This window comes from Toxorhynchites rutilus, chromosome 1 (genome assembly GCF_029784135.1).
Source record: "Toxorhynchites rutilus septentrionalis strain SRP chromosome 1, ASM2978413v1, whole genome shotgun sequence".
Classification (NCBI taxonomy): Eukaryota; Metazoa; Arthropoda; class Insecta; order Diptera; family Culicidae; genus Toxorhynchites; species Toxorhynchites rutilus.
The window spans coordinates 44,377,206-44,394,736 of NC_073744.1; the positions used below are offsets into that span (position 1 = coordinate 44,377,206).

General features: G+C 41.0%; 1 protein-coding gene across 2 annotated transcripts in view; it reads left to right on the top strand.

Moving 5' to 3' along the window:
- The window catches only part of LOC129766050 (choline O-acetyltransferase), a 134,643-nt gene that overhangs the window by 106,719 nt on the left and 10,393 nt on the right, over positions 1-17,531 (top strand). For both annotated transcript variants that reach the window (XM_055766504.1, XM_055766509.1), the window contains exons 2-7: positions 7,135-7,214; positions 10,416-10,780; positions 10,845-11,016; positions 11,075-11,706; positions 11,766-11,888; positions 11,949-12,006. In XM_055766504.1, the coding sequence (XP_055622479.1) occupies positions 10,416-10,780; positions 10,845-11,016; positions 11,075-11,706; positions 11,766-11,888; positions 11,949-12,006 (1,350 nt within the window). In that variant the 5' untranslated portion in view covers positions 7,135-7,214. The remainder of the gene's footprint in view (positions 1-7,134; positions 7,215-10,415; positions 10,781-10,844; positions 11,017-11,074; positions 11,707-11,765; positions 11,889-11,948; positions 12,007-17,531) is intronic.

Sequence of the window (17,531 nt, forward strand, 5' to 3'; positions counted from 1 at the left end):
TGAATGAGCAGAACAAATCACGTTTTTAGCTCGTATACTGTCTTTAAAAAATATACGAGAAATTGCTATGAGAAAAGTTTTGCAACAATAATCTCGATATGTTATGTTGCATTGTGTAATAACATGTTGTATTACAGCTCATGTGATAAATAATGTAATAAATGTTTTTCTATATATTTTGCATGTCAGCGGGAAAAAAGTGTTTAAATTTTACGCATTGGAGATAAAACGCAGGTTTTTTATTCAAAAAAAAAAACCTATTTCGAATATATCACGTTTCTATTATATCACGCGAAAATGTTTTTGAGCGTGATATAATCGAGACGTTACTGTATAACACTTTTGTATCACACTAAATGTTACTACATCCAAACTAGCGTTGCCTGAAAAGCATTCCATTTTCGGCAGTAACCATGCCTTTTCGTATCTTGAAGCGTCAAATGGGCAAATAAGATCATCTGTACCCCAACGCATGACAAATGTTTGTATGTACGGAAGCGATCATCTCATTTTTTTCTTTTTGACGTGGGACTACGTCTAACCGAAATATATGGGGGGTAAAATGAAAACATAAACACAGAACATGCAGGAAAAAATGCAAGATTTCGAAAGCTTATAACTCGAACATTTTCTACTGGATCGGAAAGATGTTTGCATCAATTGATAGGGAATATTTCTACGCATCTATCGCAATTAATAAAAGGTCCTTTTTCATTAGATAAATAATTGAATAACTGCCTCGTTATGATTGGCCCGATTTACGGTTTCCCCAACACAGACTTCAAAACCAAGCAGCGTTGGGGAAATCGGAATTGAAAATACATGAAAGTAGGGGGACTTTTGTTCTCTCCGAAATATGTTCCCTAACACAGACTTCAAAACCAAGCAGCATTGGCGAAACCGACATTGCAAATACATGAAAGTAGGGGCAGCTTTTGTTCCCACCGAAATGCGTTTCTCTAACACAGACTTCAAGTCCAAGGAGCGTGGGGAAGTTGGCATTGCAAGTACATGCAATTCGGGGGCATTTTTGTTCCGACTCAAATGTGTTTCCCTACCACAGACTTCAAATCCATGGAGCGAGGGAAAATTGGCATTGCTAATACATGCAAGTCGAGGGCAATTTGTTCCGACTAAAATATGTTTCCCCAACACAGGCTTCAGAAACAAGGTGTCTAGGGAAATTGGGATTGCAAATTCATGCAGGTAGGGAGTATTTTTGTTCCGACTGAAATCTGATTGACTATAAAGACTTCTAATCCAAGGTGTTTGGGGAAATCGGCATTGCAAATACATGCAGACTGCGAATACTTTTATACTCGCTTGCCTTTGTGCAGACTAGAATGCGTTTCCCTAACACGGTCTCCTAAACTTAGGTACCTGGTAAGATCGTGCAGACACTAGAGACATGGCATTTGTTCAAACTTTTTACTCACAACGCAAATATATTGAATTCAATTGAATTCGGAAATTGTTTCATTCGATCAAAAATTCAATCAAAACATACAAATAATTACTAAGCTAAGGTAGTCCCACATCAACCTAGCGGTTATATCATAGATATAACCCACCCATTTTTTCATCTTTTTTGCACCCAAAAGAAAGTTCAACCGACGTCAACGGGGATCGACCAAGGCCGACTGGAATGCAAGGCTGTTTCACACGACCACGCTATCCACATAGCTAATGATGCTGTTGAATAAATGCGTGATAATATTGCACCTGATTATAAAATGAAGCTGAAATGTGTTTTCTAAAAGTAAAAAGGAGAGCAATATCTATCTCGGTCTGGGCCGTGTATGTGCAAAGTACGCGGAAAGCTTATTTGTAGTGATGAAACGGATAGTAGTTTGGCCGGATATCCGGCAAGCTTCGAGGCCGGATAGCCGGATATCCGGCGGCCGGATATTCGACTCTTTATGAGCGAAGGTCGACTGTTATGCGGAAACATTTCGAATGGATCGCAATCACGTTTGGTAGTCATTAAACTTTAAGCAGTACCCCAATTGGTAAGGTTTGTTAGAGGTTATCTTTCATCTCCCTACAGTAGAGTTTACGAAGAAAGACTGTTCTCTGAAGCTGGCCTAGTGTACGAAACAAAGCGTATACGGGCGATTACGCTAGTTACGATAGTGTTAATGAATCCACGTTATGAGTTAATATTGATTTAATTTTGAAAAAAAATATGATTTATCTAGTGTTAATGAGAAATTATTGATTTTTTCCTAATATCCGGTATCCGGCCGGATAGTAAGTCACTATTCGGTATCCGGCCGGATAGCAAATATTGGCCGGATAGGCCGGATACCGGATAGTTACCGGATATCCGTTTCATCTCTACTTATTTGTCCATTATTTCTCTCGCTCGCCTTAATCTTATATTGCTTCCATATATATTATACAAATGCTTACCATTATTTGAGAGTCATGACATTTTCTGTTATTTTTAGACTCATTTAATGTAATAAATCGGGATAACAAAATTTGAGCTAAAAATCAATTCTGGGTGTACTATTCCGAGAATATAGACACGACTATATTTGACTGGTGGGGGAAAATAACCTTCAGAAGCTTACCTATTAATTGCACTTAATTAAGAAAATTACAAAGCAAAACGTACGTGGTCGCAGTATTATATTATAAATAGAGAACCAAGTAAACTCTTTCGTTTCAACGCAATTCTATGTTCTAAGTAGAACTGGAAGATTATTTGTCAGCAGCGACAAATAGCTGATTCGATGACCTCCAAACGAAAAGGATTGCGCGTGTGTGTGTGTGTGTGGCGGTTGTCTCCAATGCCTCAAGCCTTTTCGATGCTAGTGCTTCTCCTGCTTCCGATGGATTCCCTTTTAGCCTTAGAGGGAATTTTCAATGAACTCGGAGCACCAACACCGTTTGTGTGCACAAACGCTAACCAACAAATTGTGACACCGCTAATCAACGCTTTCATGATGAACGAAGTTAGCTTCGCCACAACAGCGATAACATGCTCCAATCGATGTACAATTATAACTGAATGGATTTTCCCCAGGCTCATTGGTTTTGAAGTCTGTATTAGAGAAACACACAGATTCCAGCGATCGTTTGGCAATCATAACTGATAAACACAATGATTTTCGAACGGGCACTCGCCTATATACAGATTTGTGTTTCAATAACCTGTTTTGAAAGCAATTTTAAAGCTATTGAAACAAGTTTTTGGATCAATAAGAACTAAGCATATAACCTAGATATTTTATCTTTCGAATGAAATGTTTATCATACCATTTCGTCCAGCTAGTCAGGAGGTATTAACGCTCAAATTCTTGTTGCTCCGACGTAACGCTCTTGTTTTCGAAACATTGAACTTACACCCAGTATAGAAATGAAAGACGTAGTCCTACGTAAAAATTTCGATAATCGTATGGTACTATTGACGTTTTGGCCGGCATCATTTTCGAAGAAGAAAGTTGCAGGAGGGTTGTGTACGAGACACGACCTCATATGACGTAGGATTGCATTAGGCTATTTGTTGCATATTTATTGTGGAGATGTTTAAAAAAAACCATTTTTAACCCCTTTGATTCAATTCGGTCATTCAGTTCATGAATGGACAAATGCAGGGGGATCATATTCAGTCCATTCAAAATCCAAGCATTACCGAACATTGAAGGGGCTATTTACACAAACAAAAATCCATGGTGCACTAATTCATTGAGATAAATAGTTACAAAACCATGGAATCTTTGAAAAATTGCAGAGAAATCTCTGCTCTACTGGTACCTTTGGTCGAAATGCAATAATTTTTAAACAAACATATTCTTATGTAAATTCTCTGAGCAGTTCTTCTTATGTAGAATATTTGATGTACGTCCTATACAAATTGAATATTATTATCTGGCAACAAGTGTCAACATACGTTAGGAACACGCTTATCGACACGAAAAATAAAATGTATTATTTCATCCACATTTCTTCGTTACAACGGTTCAACTGGTGTTTGGAACAAGCTTAACAATCAAAGTTTCATACACAATCATTCTTGCACAACTGTAGATCTTCTTCAGTTACAAATTTAAAGGAAATCGTCACTCACTTTAAGAACCCTTAATTCAACACAAAAACACCAACCAGAGAACAAATGCTTGTTATCTGATACTTTCTACCCCACACCCAACCAGCTATCATCGGTGTGCCCCACATTTTTCAGTTTTTTCCACCCGAGTTTTTTTCCTGTCCTTCAAGTTAAAATCTTCAGTCCGCTAACAAATCCACCCTTGTCTGGTGTAACCGTGGCACTAGATTGTTGGCACTCTAAAACGCTTCATTGGATTTCCGCTAGAACAAGTCCAAGTCTTTATCCTACATAACAAGTGAAAATCAATCGAACTGGCTCGGAGACGAATCGGAAGCTGCCAGTTCCGACGATTTTGGTCAAAAGAACAGCGTATAATAGGGACGCAATCGACGGAGAAAAAACCTCTGCGAACGGGAAACGCTTTATTTCGAGTACCATTATGTGAATCGATTCAGATTCAGAATAGATCTAACTTCGTTATCTGGGGCTTTACCTCACATCGAAATCGGGCATGCTGAAAATAACAAGATTTTCCTAACATGTTATAGCCGAGGGCATCTATGCTGAAATTTGTGGATGTTGATAAATTTTCACATTTTTCACATTCACGTTTTTTTTTATTTTTTTACTAAACCGTTTATTTTTACAGGCTCAGTTACATAGGTTTAAAGAAGCCAGACTCTTAAGTATATTTTTACTAAAATATCTTAACATGTTTCCTTAATTCTATGGTTAATAAAATAATAAATCGATTACTCGCGGTCGACTCGAGTTTAGAAGGGTGACACATTTTAATTAGGAAAAGGATGGGATGTAAGGAGATTGTAATAATATTCATACTGACACTCACATTCCCATACTCATTCACACTTACATTTCACACTCAATTCTATCAACTATTCGTACATCTAATATGTATTTGTGATTTAACTTATTTTAATGTTAGTAGGAAGGGAACCGAAAGCTCGCGAAGGACGAAAAGGAGGGGAAAAGGATGTAGGAACAATCACACTCGAAGATTGATAGCTTTAAGGTGAAGGTGGAAGCTCATTTCTTTCATCTCCCTCCCTTACTCCTCGCCCGAAAATCAATAATTTTGCGAAACAATGTGAAGAAAATGATCGCATATACTTCCCACCAAGTAATATTGACCAAAATCTAATCGATTACTCATCAAATATTAAATTTTCATCTGCCATCGCAATGTATAGTGGAAAACGTCGTAAAACTCTAGCTAGTTAACTTTTCATTTTTCAATTTTCGCAATGGTTTTGTTTGTATTGGTGAAAACATCTTTATTTTTTCGCCACTGAAGCCAGACAACATCATTTAAACAGATATAAAAACCACTCAATAAAATGTTATTCCTGAGTCATAGCGTCATGAAAATCAATAAAATAAAATTGTGTTGATATCAATACAATTATTATTTTTACGTTGAATGGGTCTATAATGTAAGTTCTAGCAACTTGAACATTGGTTGAGGAAATTGTATTGCAGAGCTCGGAACACTGCCACGGCTGCTTATGCTTTCAGAAATAGTAAACGGAAAAGTATTACATTCAGCTGCCTTCCTCGGGCCCGAAGGGAGTTTACTAAATTCGATCTGGCGACAAGATACAACTCGCACGACCAAACAACGTGTTCGATGTCGTGGTAACCATGGCCACAAATAAAAAAATTGCTGTCGGCAAGATTAAAACGAAAAAGTAGCGCGTCTAACGAACAGTGATTGGACATGAGTCGGGAGGAGGTGCGAATGAAGTCCCGACTCAAGTCCAGAATTTTGAACCACGGTTTGAGGCTAACTTTAGGGATAATTGAGTGAAGCCACCGGCACTTCGTTCCATTTGCGTTGCCAGTTAGCGATGGTATTTTTACGGACTAAAGAATAAAATTCATTCAAGGCGATTTGACGCTGATAAATGTCGCCTTCAACCGCACCCACCTTTGCTAATGAGTCAGCCCTCTCATTACCCAGAATTGAGCAATGTGAAGAAACCCAGTCAAAGGTAATGACATAACAGCGTCTGGATAAGGCACTCAAAATTTCTCGTGTTCTCTCAAGGAAGTACGGCGAGTGCTTTTCCGGCCTCACTGAACGGATAGCTTCGACAGAGCTAAGACTATCCTTTACAATGTAATAGTGTTCAACAGGTCGTGAGGCGACGCTGTCCAGCGCCCAGTGAATTGCTGCCAATTCAGCAATATACACTGGGCAAGGATTCTGAATATACGAAGAAGGAGTGATCTGCAAACACATCCTATGACGACCTGCAAAAGCGAGGTGATTCAACGCCTAGACTCACCCCGGAGAACCATCCGATGCCCGCTGCCATCCTTCGCTACGTTATCGAAACGTCGAAAACTATTCAGCTCACGTCACCAACATATAAATTCCCTGATGGGCTTACGGCGATAAAGCACCAGTAAACTGTTAGACGTTATGGCAGAACGGAGAGAAAGATCAGCAATAAACAAAAAACGAATGAGATAAGGAGTGCAAAAAAAGTTTATTTTTCATTCTTAGAAATCGCTACTTTGTTCCCCTCCGTTTCAGCGAATTTATGTTTTGTATCCAAACAAATAGGGTTCGCGAATGTGCTCAATTAGCTTCCACCAGAGAATACATACAAAACATCCATACCAGCCTTTCGAAAAATTTTAGAGTGAACGTTATTTGGAACCCTATTCGCCAATTTTAATACAAAGCGGGGGAAACTCCCAGCGGGATACCCCGTGATAAAAGTAAAGTGAACCGAACGCATTTCCCTCCTCATCCCACGGTAGCGTATTTTTGATTGAAGAAGACGCCGAACACGAGACTGCACTTGACACATTTCCCTGGCCAACGAATTGCAAAGGGGCCGCTGTGCTGTTTCACTTCATTTTTCCGCGTATTATTGAATCATACAAATATAAAACAAACATTTTTGCTTAGCGAACATTCCTCACTCATGCTGGACATTTTCCATTTTTTTTCTACCATTCTCGTTTCATGACCCCTCTCGCGATCTCATTCATGCGAATATTCGACCATCACCGCCGATACATCTTCTCGTGTGATCATTGCGCAGGATGGAAAGAATCAATACTGTCTCTACCGAAAAAATGGTTGTCAACGGCGGAAGCAACCGACGAATTTGGTTTCCCGGAGGTACGTAAATGAAAACATCTATTGCACGTTGCACTCACAAGAGAAAAAAAAATCGTTAATTACATACATGAAAATATTTATAATATCAAAGCAGAGCCACACAATATGCACTGAATCTGACTGAGTTATTTCTATATTACCAATAACTGACACCTGATCGTTAAATCGTGATTGAAGGGTGTCCCACATCAAATTGTATCACGGAGAAAAACGCTGTAGAAAATTACCCATTGGGTATTTTTTCTTGAAAATTTGGGTAGGAGTAGTTTAGAGTGTATTGTTTACACTGTATTTTTATCGCTGTTAGTTATTTGAAAATTGGAAAAAATGGCGTCACCCCAAAAAGCAACGTCGCGAATTGATTTTGCGCAAGCACCCGGAAAATCCTCAACTCTCTCATCCGGACATCGGAAAACAACTCGAAATCGTGCAGTCAAGGGTAAGTCGTGTGATTAAACGTTACTACAAAACTCTGAGCATCGAACGGAAGGAAAAATGCGATCAAAATGGATGTTCTAAAGGGTATTTCAATAGGGACGCTACAAAAGTAGACCGATAGGAACAGCAAACGACGCCATATTTTTTCCCGCTCTCTTGACATTTCTCTTCAATAAGGTTTGCCATATAATGAAAAGTTATACGATCCAACAACGAGTCGAGATTATTAAAATTTACTACCGAAATTCGGGGTCAATGGGCACAACTTTACGAGCGCTACGTCATCTTCAGCGATGAGGCTCATTTCTGGCTGAATGGCTTCTTCAATAAGCAAAATATGCGTTATTGGTCAGGCAGCAATCCATCCCGAACGGTTTGGTGCGGTTTATGGTCCGGAGGCGTCATTGGGCCGTACTTCTTCCGTGATGATCAAGACCGGAACGTTACTGTGAATGGGAATAGCTATCGCTCAACGCTAACCGGATATTTTTGGCCCGAATTGGATAATATAGACTTGGAAAGTATGTGGTTTCAACAGGAAGGCGCCACACAGCGAATCTAACAATCGATTTATTGAAAAACCAAGTTTGGTGAGCGTGTTCTCTTACGAAATGGCCCAGTCAATTGGCCGCCACGGTCATGCGATTGGACGCGTTAGACTATTTCCTGTGGGGCTACGTCAAGTCTATGGTCTATGCCAACAATCCAGCGACGATTGATGAACTTCGTACGAATATCGAACGTGAAATTGCAGCAGTATCGGCCGATTTATGCTCGAAGACCGTCGAAAATGGGGTTCAGCGTCTGGATATCGAGTTCCATACATAATGGTATCAAATGTACTTTCACATGAATAAAAAATTCCATTGATATCTAAAACCGTTTTTGTTTTATTTACAAAAAAAACTTTTTTAGCGCTCTTATTGAAAAACCGGATATCAGTCATCAGGCTCACAAGCGTGTCGTGAAAGCGTTTAAGCGGAATCCTAATGCTGTCCAAGTCTTTCGTTCAGAACACCAAGTACCGGGAACGGCAAAATACGGTGAAAAAGTCACGGGCTCGGACACTGTACACCCAGATGCTGACGAAGCCTCATTTTGTCTTCATGGATGATGATACTTACGTCAAGGTGGACTTCCGACAGCTTCCTGGAATACTGTTCTTCACCGCCCAGCACAAGTTTGATGTTCCGGAAGATGACCTTCTTAACATCACCCATCGTAGGAGGTGGTACATCGTCGTTGTTTCTCTGCATCGATGTAGTCCTTTTCAACGACATCTTGGCATCCTGTTTGCACACCGTACAGGTATTCATCGTAGTACTGCCTCCATCTTTCGAATTTGAAGAAAAAACACCGAGTTCACTGTGCCAAAGTTTTGCAATATCACAAAAAGATCCGTGACGTAAATACCTTAAAGATTTCTTATTTGCTCTTCTTGATTGACCTGAACCAGCGCTGGCGCCAGGGAAAAGCAATACATTCTCATTGTGCAAGCGCAGTGATTCAAACTTCGAATTATAACGTCGGCCTCGTCCTTACAGCCACCAAGGTAAAGGCATAGAATGTGGGTATGATATCCGTATGATTTCCAGAAGGGTAACTTGTATGGTGCAGTCATCGCAATAGTACAGTCTTGTCGCTATAGTCGGTATGACATTGAATCGGCTACCTCTGTGTGGGCTGGTTTTACGATTACTGCTTGCCAACTTTCAAAGTATAAATGCATAATATATACATTTCCAGCACGAGGAAATCATTAATCATAATCATTATCATTAACAACAGCAGAGCCACAAATGATCATATAACGATTGCATTTAGAATCTACTAAAAACAATAGGACTGAACGATCGGATCTGTCGTTAAATTGTCGACACCACGCTTGGACGATATTTACCGTGTGGATCGGTGCGCCGTCCTGTTGAAAGAAGTAATCATCCTTCCCATAGAGGTCCCGAAGCGCCGGGCCACAACTTTCTCCAGAACTTCTCGGAACCTCGGAACCTAGTACGCGGCGTTGATTTTCACGTTTTTCTCGATAAACACCAATGAGAGTTTCCCACAACTGGATACGGCCCCCAAACCATCACAGACGCAGCGCTCCGGAACCGCGGGATGTTTATGTGGGACGGGAGGATGCTGGCCAACATCGACGCGCACAGACGATCGTTTTGGACATTGTGCGACTGGTGCAAGACAAAGAGTTTCTCATCAGAAAACACGAACTCCTGAACTGCCTGCTACGAACGTATCAGTTTAGCTCTGTCCAGCCTCTTCTTCGTTGTAGCCTTTTTTACCCCGTGAACCTTGCGTTTCTTGTACGGCTTGTATTCCAGATCCTTCGTCATGATGGTCTTCTGGATTGAGCTGTTCATTTTTCGACGAACCCACTCTCTCACCACCTTGATGGCTGCTGGCGTCCTCGCCGAACGCGGCCGTCCGTTCTCGCACTGCCCAAATTTACCACGACATCGCGGTACTCCTTCATCGTGCGCGGTCAACAAACAACAAATGACAGCAAATCGACACGGTGCGCGTCGGTTAGGTTTTATATGAGGCTAAAACTGACACCAATACCAATATACAGAATGCACATGGTGCGCACCTACACAACGATGAAAATATGTATTCGAACCTATTGAACACCCTGTACATAACTACAAACTATATCTAAACTCGCAAATCAATGACACCTGGTTCCATTATAAATTGAAAGGTATTCTACGGAGCTTTGATGTTCTGATTGTTTCATTTTCCCAGATGCTTCCGAAGGTGCCCATCCCGACGCTGACCCAAACGATGGCCGAGTACTTACGGGTACTGCAGCCCATTGTAACACCCCAGCAGTTGGAGCGCTCTCGTTCCGTGATTAAGCAGTTCACCGCACCGAATGGACCTGGGGCTACGCTGCAGCGGCACTTGCTGGACAAGAGAGAAGCGGAAGATAACTGGGCCTACTACTACTGGTTGAACGACATGTACATGGATAATCCGCTACCACTGCCGATTAACTCCAATCCCGGTATGGTTTTGCCTCCGCGGAAGTTCACTACGGTGAACGACATCGCTCGTTTTGCAGCCAGATTGATCGATAATCTGATGCTCCACAAGGAGATGCTCGACAGGTGGATTGAAAAACATTAGGTATCAACCATTAAAAAGGGGCTCACACATGGATTGGTTTTTTAGTGGTGGTCTGGTTCAGGAACGTGCAACTTCTCGCGAAAAGGGACAACCTCTCTGCATGGCTCAGTACTATCGCCTTCTTGGATCTTGCAGACGACCGGGCGAAATAAGGGACTCTCAGTACTTACCCCAGCAAAGATCCGATGAGCATATGATTATTTGTTGTAGAAATCAGGTTTGTATTTCTTTAAATTTTTCTCACTTACATTTGAGTGTGCATGATCTTTCCACAGATGTATTGTGTCCCAGTGAAGGCCGGTGACCGGGGTCGTCTAACGGAGGATGAAATCGCGTCTCAAGTATTGTGCGCACTTAACGATGCCCCTTGTCTTCGGTACGATCCGCCTCGCGTCGGTATACTAACTACTGGAACCCGTCCCCAGTGGGCAAAAGATAGACAGTTGTTGCTGCTGGAACCACAGAATGTGCGTAACATTGAACTTGTTGAACAGGCCCTAGCGCTGATCTGTTTCGACGAATCGATCCCGCTCACTTTCAATGCCCGCGGTTTCAACGGATCGCCTGCCGGAGCTCATTACTGTGCCGGCAGAGATGAAAGCAATATGGCGCACGAAATGATCCATGGCGGTGGCAGCAAATACAACACCGGTAATAGATGGTTTGACAAGACGATGCAATTGATCATCTGTAACGATGGCAGCTGGGGCTTGTGCTACGAGCACTCGCCTTCCGAGGGAATCGCCGTTGTTCAACTGCTGGAAGGAATAGTTAAAAAGATTGATGAGATGCCAAGTAGGGAGGAGAATGGATCCCAGAACTATTTGCCACCACCGGAAAGGCTGGAGTGGTCTATTTGTCCGGAAATTGAGCAGAGAATCAGCGAAGCTTCGCGTGACGCTGACAGGTTGGACGCTTTGAACTGAAAAATATTACGTCGGAGAATGAGTTTTCTATTCATTTCAGGAATATTGAGGATCTAGATTTCTACGTTTACCGATACAGATCGTACGGGAAGAACTTTATTAAAGCTTGCCAAGTTAGTCCAGATGTGTTCATTCAATTGGCGCTGCAGTTAGCTTATTTCAAGTGAATGTTTCAAACTGGGACTCACTTTGAGTAGTTATAATTATTTTCTTGATTTTTCAGACTTTACGGCCATTTGGTGAGTACATATGAAAGCGCATCTACCAGGAGGTTTATGTTGGTAAGTGAAGTCTAAATAGGGCACTTGCAGAGTGCATATTTATTAGAAATCTGTTGGGCAGGCTATCACTTTAGCTGCATAGAATTTCTATGGATCGACAAGATTGAGTTTTATTTAAATAATTATTTAAAAATAATAAATAGTTACAAAAATTACGCGCCATATTAAAAACATGTGAACATATGTGTCTTTACAAAAAATATTCAATTTTAGCGTGAAAGCTAGATACATGGAGAAAAATAGAAATTTATGTTATGGCTATAACCTATATCAATGGAAGCAGATAGATTATTCCAAAAGTTCAACAGGAACAGATGGAACAACCAGTCGAGAAAGAGGGTCGGCGATGTTCGATTTTCCAGGACGATAAATAACCTTTCCTTTGTGAGCTTGCAACCGAACCACCCACCTCTCGATCATAACGCAGGGCTTTGATCTAGGACCAAAAAGGTATCCAAAGGTTTGTGGTCAGTAACAAGTCGAATGAACTACCGTATGAATAAGAATGGAATCTTTCAACTGCTCAGACCTCTGCTAGTGCCGCTTTCTCAATTTGTGCATACCACTTTTCGACATCGGATAAACTCACGTAAGAAATCACTCTTGAACCATGTTCGTTGATCTGGATGAAAACAGCACCCAATCCGACGGAATTAGCATCCGCAATCAATTGAGTGCGGTCATCTACTTCGAAATAGTCTAATCATAGGGTTCATTGGGTTCATCATGTGTCTTTTTAATTCTTGGAATGTGAATTAATGCTCTCGGCTCCAAACGAATTTGTGCTGTTGTTTTGTAAGTTGGCGGAGGGGATCTGGGTTTTTTTGCAATGTTAAGATTATTCATTGTATAAAAGTTGTCATTATATGTTTACATCTAAATAAAATTCTAAGGCTGCAGTATCTATCATCCCATTTGTTTCATTTATGAAGGTTTTCAGTACTTGAATTCGTTGGTTTTTCCTAATATTATTCAATGACGCCCGTAATAATTCTCCAAAAGAAGGACGTTGCCAGCCTCCCAATATAACAGCAATTTTAAAAATTAGTCGTAAAATTATGAATGAACTTGCCTGCATTGTTGACTAGTCCCAAAAAACTGAGCGTTTCTTTTGCAGTTTTCGATCCTCGGAAATTTCGAATCGATTCCAGTTTATCAGTATCGGGTTTGATATAATTTGCAGTAACTCCGTAGACACATATTGCGTTATTTAAAACAATGTTCATCTCACGAGGCTTTCGACGTACCTTATCTAATCTTGTGTCATGTTCTTGTTGATCGGCCCCATGAACGATCACATCATCGATAAAATTTATGCATTCATAACATTCGCTCAAGATTAGTTTCATGATTTTCTGGAACAACTCCGGAACGCAGAACGAGTATACCGATATAATCCTCTAGGTGTAATAAATGTTGTTATTGCTAAGGACTTCTGGGATATTTAGACCTAAAATGAAATTCGCCATTGCATCTATCGTTCAAATCGTTTAATCAAAGGCGCTAGCAAACTGACAAAGTTATTATATAATATTATATAGGTCATTCGATCTATAATCGAACATTTCAAACAAAATAGAATAGTATTGGAATTCATTAACAAGAAAACAATTTGCGTCTTCAATCTTATCAATTCAGAAAAATAAAGTTGAGACGCATTTATAACGGAAATTTAGCTCACCTCGCAATTTTCAACTGCCTCGTTTGTCCGTCGCATATCCACGGAAATACGTACGTCGTCACCCATGGGGACGACGACAACCGGAGACACCCACTTCGATGGTTCATTGGCTTCCTCGATGACACCTTGAGCTTGTAATTCATCGATCTTCATAGAGGCGAATGAACTACAAAGTTTAAAGCCTCTTAAAAACAAAGAATCAATCAATCAATCGATGCTCATATCGATAAGTTTCTCTAAAGCCACAGAAATGCGTCGATACGTCTGGATAACCGGTACAACATCAGTCTTGATTGGAATATCGACGATTATATCATTGATAGTTGCTAAACGCTCCTCAACATCAACCTTTTTCACTGTTGTACTGATTTTCAAAACATCCATTGATGTAGCTGTGTCACGACCAATTAGAATTTTGCCGCTTCCCTTGATCATATAAAATTCTGCTGATCTACTCTGAATACCGAGCTTGATTGTTGTCGTAAATGTACCCAGCACCGGCAACTCCTGACCGCCATAAACTTTAAAAACCGTCGATGCTTCTCGTGTCTGTCGTATCACAGTAACGTTCTTTAATTTCAACAATGTCCACATCGACTCGCTAAACAATTTGTGCTTGGAGCCTGAGTCGAATACTGCGGAAGTTAAAATACCTCCGATCTCGCATCGCATACCTCCTTCATTGTCAGCTGTCGTCACAATGAACACGTAATCTGGCGATTCCTCAACTTGTCTACATCAGGTTTTTCTGAGCGTTCCCCATCGCGCTTGATATCGAATGTCTCAGGAGACTTCCGCTTTCGACATTTTCGAGCGAAATGACCACGACCGCTACACTTGTTGCAAGCCTTTCCTCTTGCTGGACAGTTCTCGTCTATCCTCCAGAAAATCGTCTTCTTCTGCCATTTGCTACTATATCTATTTTATTCATTTATCGATTGGGATCTTGGATTTGCTATCGATGCCATGCTTTGACAATGATTTCTCCTGCTGCGTCGCCGTTCCAAATATTTTCGCCACATACTAAACTTCTTCGAGAGTTGCTTCCCCCCGCTGAATCTTCGCAGTATAGCTGACTGACAATTCTGTATAATCTGACCCTTCCGTTTGTCTCGACCTTATCACCGAACCCACAACGTTCAGCTTGTACATGAAGCAGGGCCCGAAATCTTCGAAGGTGAAAAATGAAGACCGACTCTACTCTCCGTAGCTTCGCTTCGACTAGAAATGCTTTGGCATTCCCCCGCAGCAAAAAGTGATTTGACTAGAAAATGAAAACATGATTTCTGATGCAAAAAAGAAGTTACCCCATCAATGGACGGTTTATTGTTTACCCATCGTGAATTCAAACCAACGGACTTAGACATTTATCAAGTATGCTATAAAGGTCCTCGCGTTAGTGTTAGTAAATAGCGAGCAAAATAGCGCACACACACTGCACGCTATTTTATACGTGTGAGTAATTTTCGTGTACGATACAAAAGAATCTAACTCACCTGTAGCGTATTTCAAACCACGTTGAACTCAAACTTCGATGCATGCACACGTAAATGGGAGAGAGAAAGAGAGGAACGAATTCATTTTGGGGGAAGTCACTTCATAATTCAATGAGGACAATTTAACTGGGAAGAATGAAATGATATAGTTGAGTCGGTAGAGGGAGATAGCGACTAAACGCCGGACTGACTGTTTAGTCGTTCTAGCGGAGAAACTGCGTGAAGAAGCCAAAAGTCATTACTGACTGCGAATATAGTCAGTCAGATAGTCAGCTGACTATCCTCAGTTGACTATGACTATGCAGAGTCCTGACACGAAGTCTAATGGTAAAAGCATAGATACTCTACTACTCTACTAATACTCTACATTGTTGCCTCATATGTCGCAGTAGATGTATCTCGTAAGTTGAATTTTCTGTCGGAAGAAAAAACGTATTCAGCTTCGTGCCAACTTCTTCGTAATTCGTCATATTAGGGGTGTAGTTTTCAACAAACACCAACACGCCAGCGTCTCAAATAACCACTGTACACTACCACCAGCGTAGTGGAGCAATAAATCCCATTTCCATTCGTCGTCGCTGATCCGGCATGCACGAATCATCGTCTCAAATGATCGCAGCCATTTGTGCCACTCCATTTCAAAGTCATCGGAATGTGATTCGTATTGGAACGATTGCAGCTGCAAGCCCTATGTCTCGATCATATCTGCAAATGACAAATAACACAACACGTTCAATTTTCTCTAATTCATTTCTGCACATTTTCGTTTCGGTTCAACCTGCAACAAATTCCATATAGGCGATAAAACGAAACAAATCCAGTTGAATTGGTATTTTTCTCCACTGATAACACACTTTTGTTCATTTGAAAATGTATTAAATCGATCAACACTTGTATCCACCACCTCTGAGTGGAATGATTGTGTTCACCTAAAGACCAGTGGTGAATATAACTACTTCTACGTATCGTACCATCCAACCAATTATGTACATCTAAAAATGAGCAACCGAGAAGAAAATATCACCGAATCTATAACCTCAATTCATTTTCCGCAACCGGCTCTTCGTTGAATTTCTTTTGACGTAGGACTACGTCTAACCGGAAGATATAGGGGGTGAAATGGAAATCTAGGCACTGAACAAGTAGGAAAAAATGCAAGATTTGGAACGCTTATAATTCGAGCATTTCTCAATAGATTGCAAAGGTTTTTGCATCAATTGATAGGAAATATATCTACGCATCTATCATAACGAATAACATTTCATTTTTCATGAGATAAATAATTGAATAATTGTGAAATATCAAGCATTGTCAAAATGCACTATGTGCCCATTTTTGATTGGTCCATTTTGTGCTCCTCAAATCGTACCGACCAAAACGGGCACCAGAGCAGCAGCGAAATAGAATGAAGCACGATTGGAAAGGAAAAAGAAAAAAATGAACGAAACATTGGTCGCAGTCTCACACATGCATAATTCTCGATCCAGCCAGTCAGCTTAAAAATCCCCGCTCCGCTGCCGTAACGATCATTCTTTGTGTGGACACCGACTGGACAACATCATTGCTGGACGAGCTGGACGGCGAGGGATCGAGTGCCTTTCTCAAGGCAAGAGGGTGGAGGTGGTAGCGCTGGAGTAGAATAGAGTAGAGTTTTCAAAGGGCCTTTCTCAAGGCTAGAGACGAATGAACTGCAAAAGTTTAAAGTCTCTATAATACAAGACCTTCCTTCCTTCCGTAACGATCATTCTCATTCAAACCGTACAACACATCGGTACGCATCACAACACATCAACAAACCAACCAAAGCAGCCATGTCTGGACATGGTAAAGGAGGAAAAGTGAAGGGAAAGGCAAAATCCCGCTCGAACCGTGTTGATCTGGAGTTCCCCGCAAGGGTAGCTAGGCCGAGCGCGTTAGTATCAGTGCACCAGTCCACCTAGTCGGCGTTATATAGTCTCGGCCGCCGAAGTGATCGAGTTAGCTGGCAAAGCTGCTCGCGACGATAAGAAAACCCGCATTCGGAACAGAACACATTCGGTTCGGTGGACATCAAGACAACAGGCAGTTGCAGCGAGTGGCGAGTGGCAAACGCAATCGCAAAACGGCATCAGGTAGCAGAAGAAAAAAGTTTGTTCTTTATACAAACTGCTTTGGTGGCAAATCCAGAACAAGGCGGCATCGAGGGCGTTCGAAATGGTTTTTTTCAAAACCACGAGTACTAAGTTTTCTAAATTGGAACCATTCCATAAAACAAGGCGCTTTTCAGGGCCATTAAACCTTCCAAAAAAGAGTTTAGGAAATATAGTTCAATGCTTTCTAAAACATTATCCAGAATAATAATAAAACAC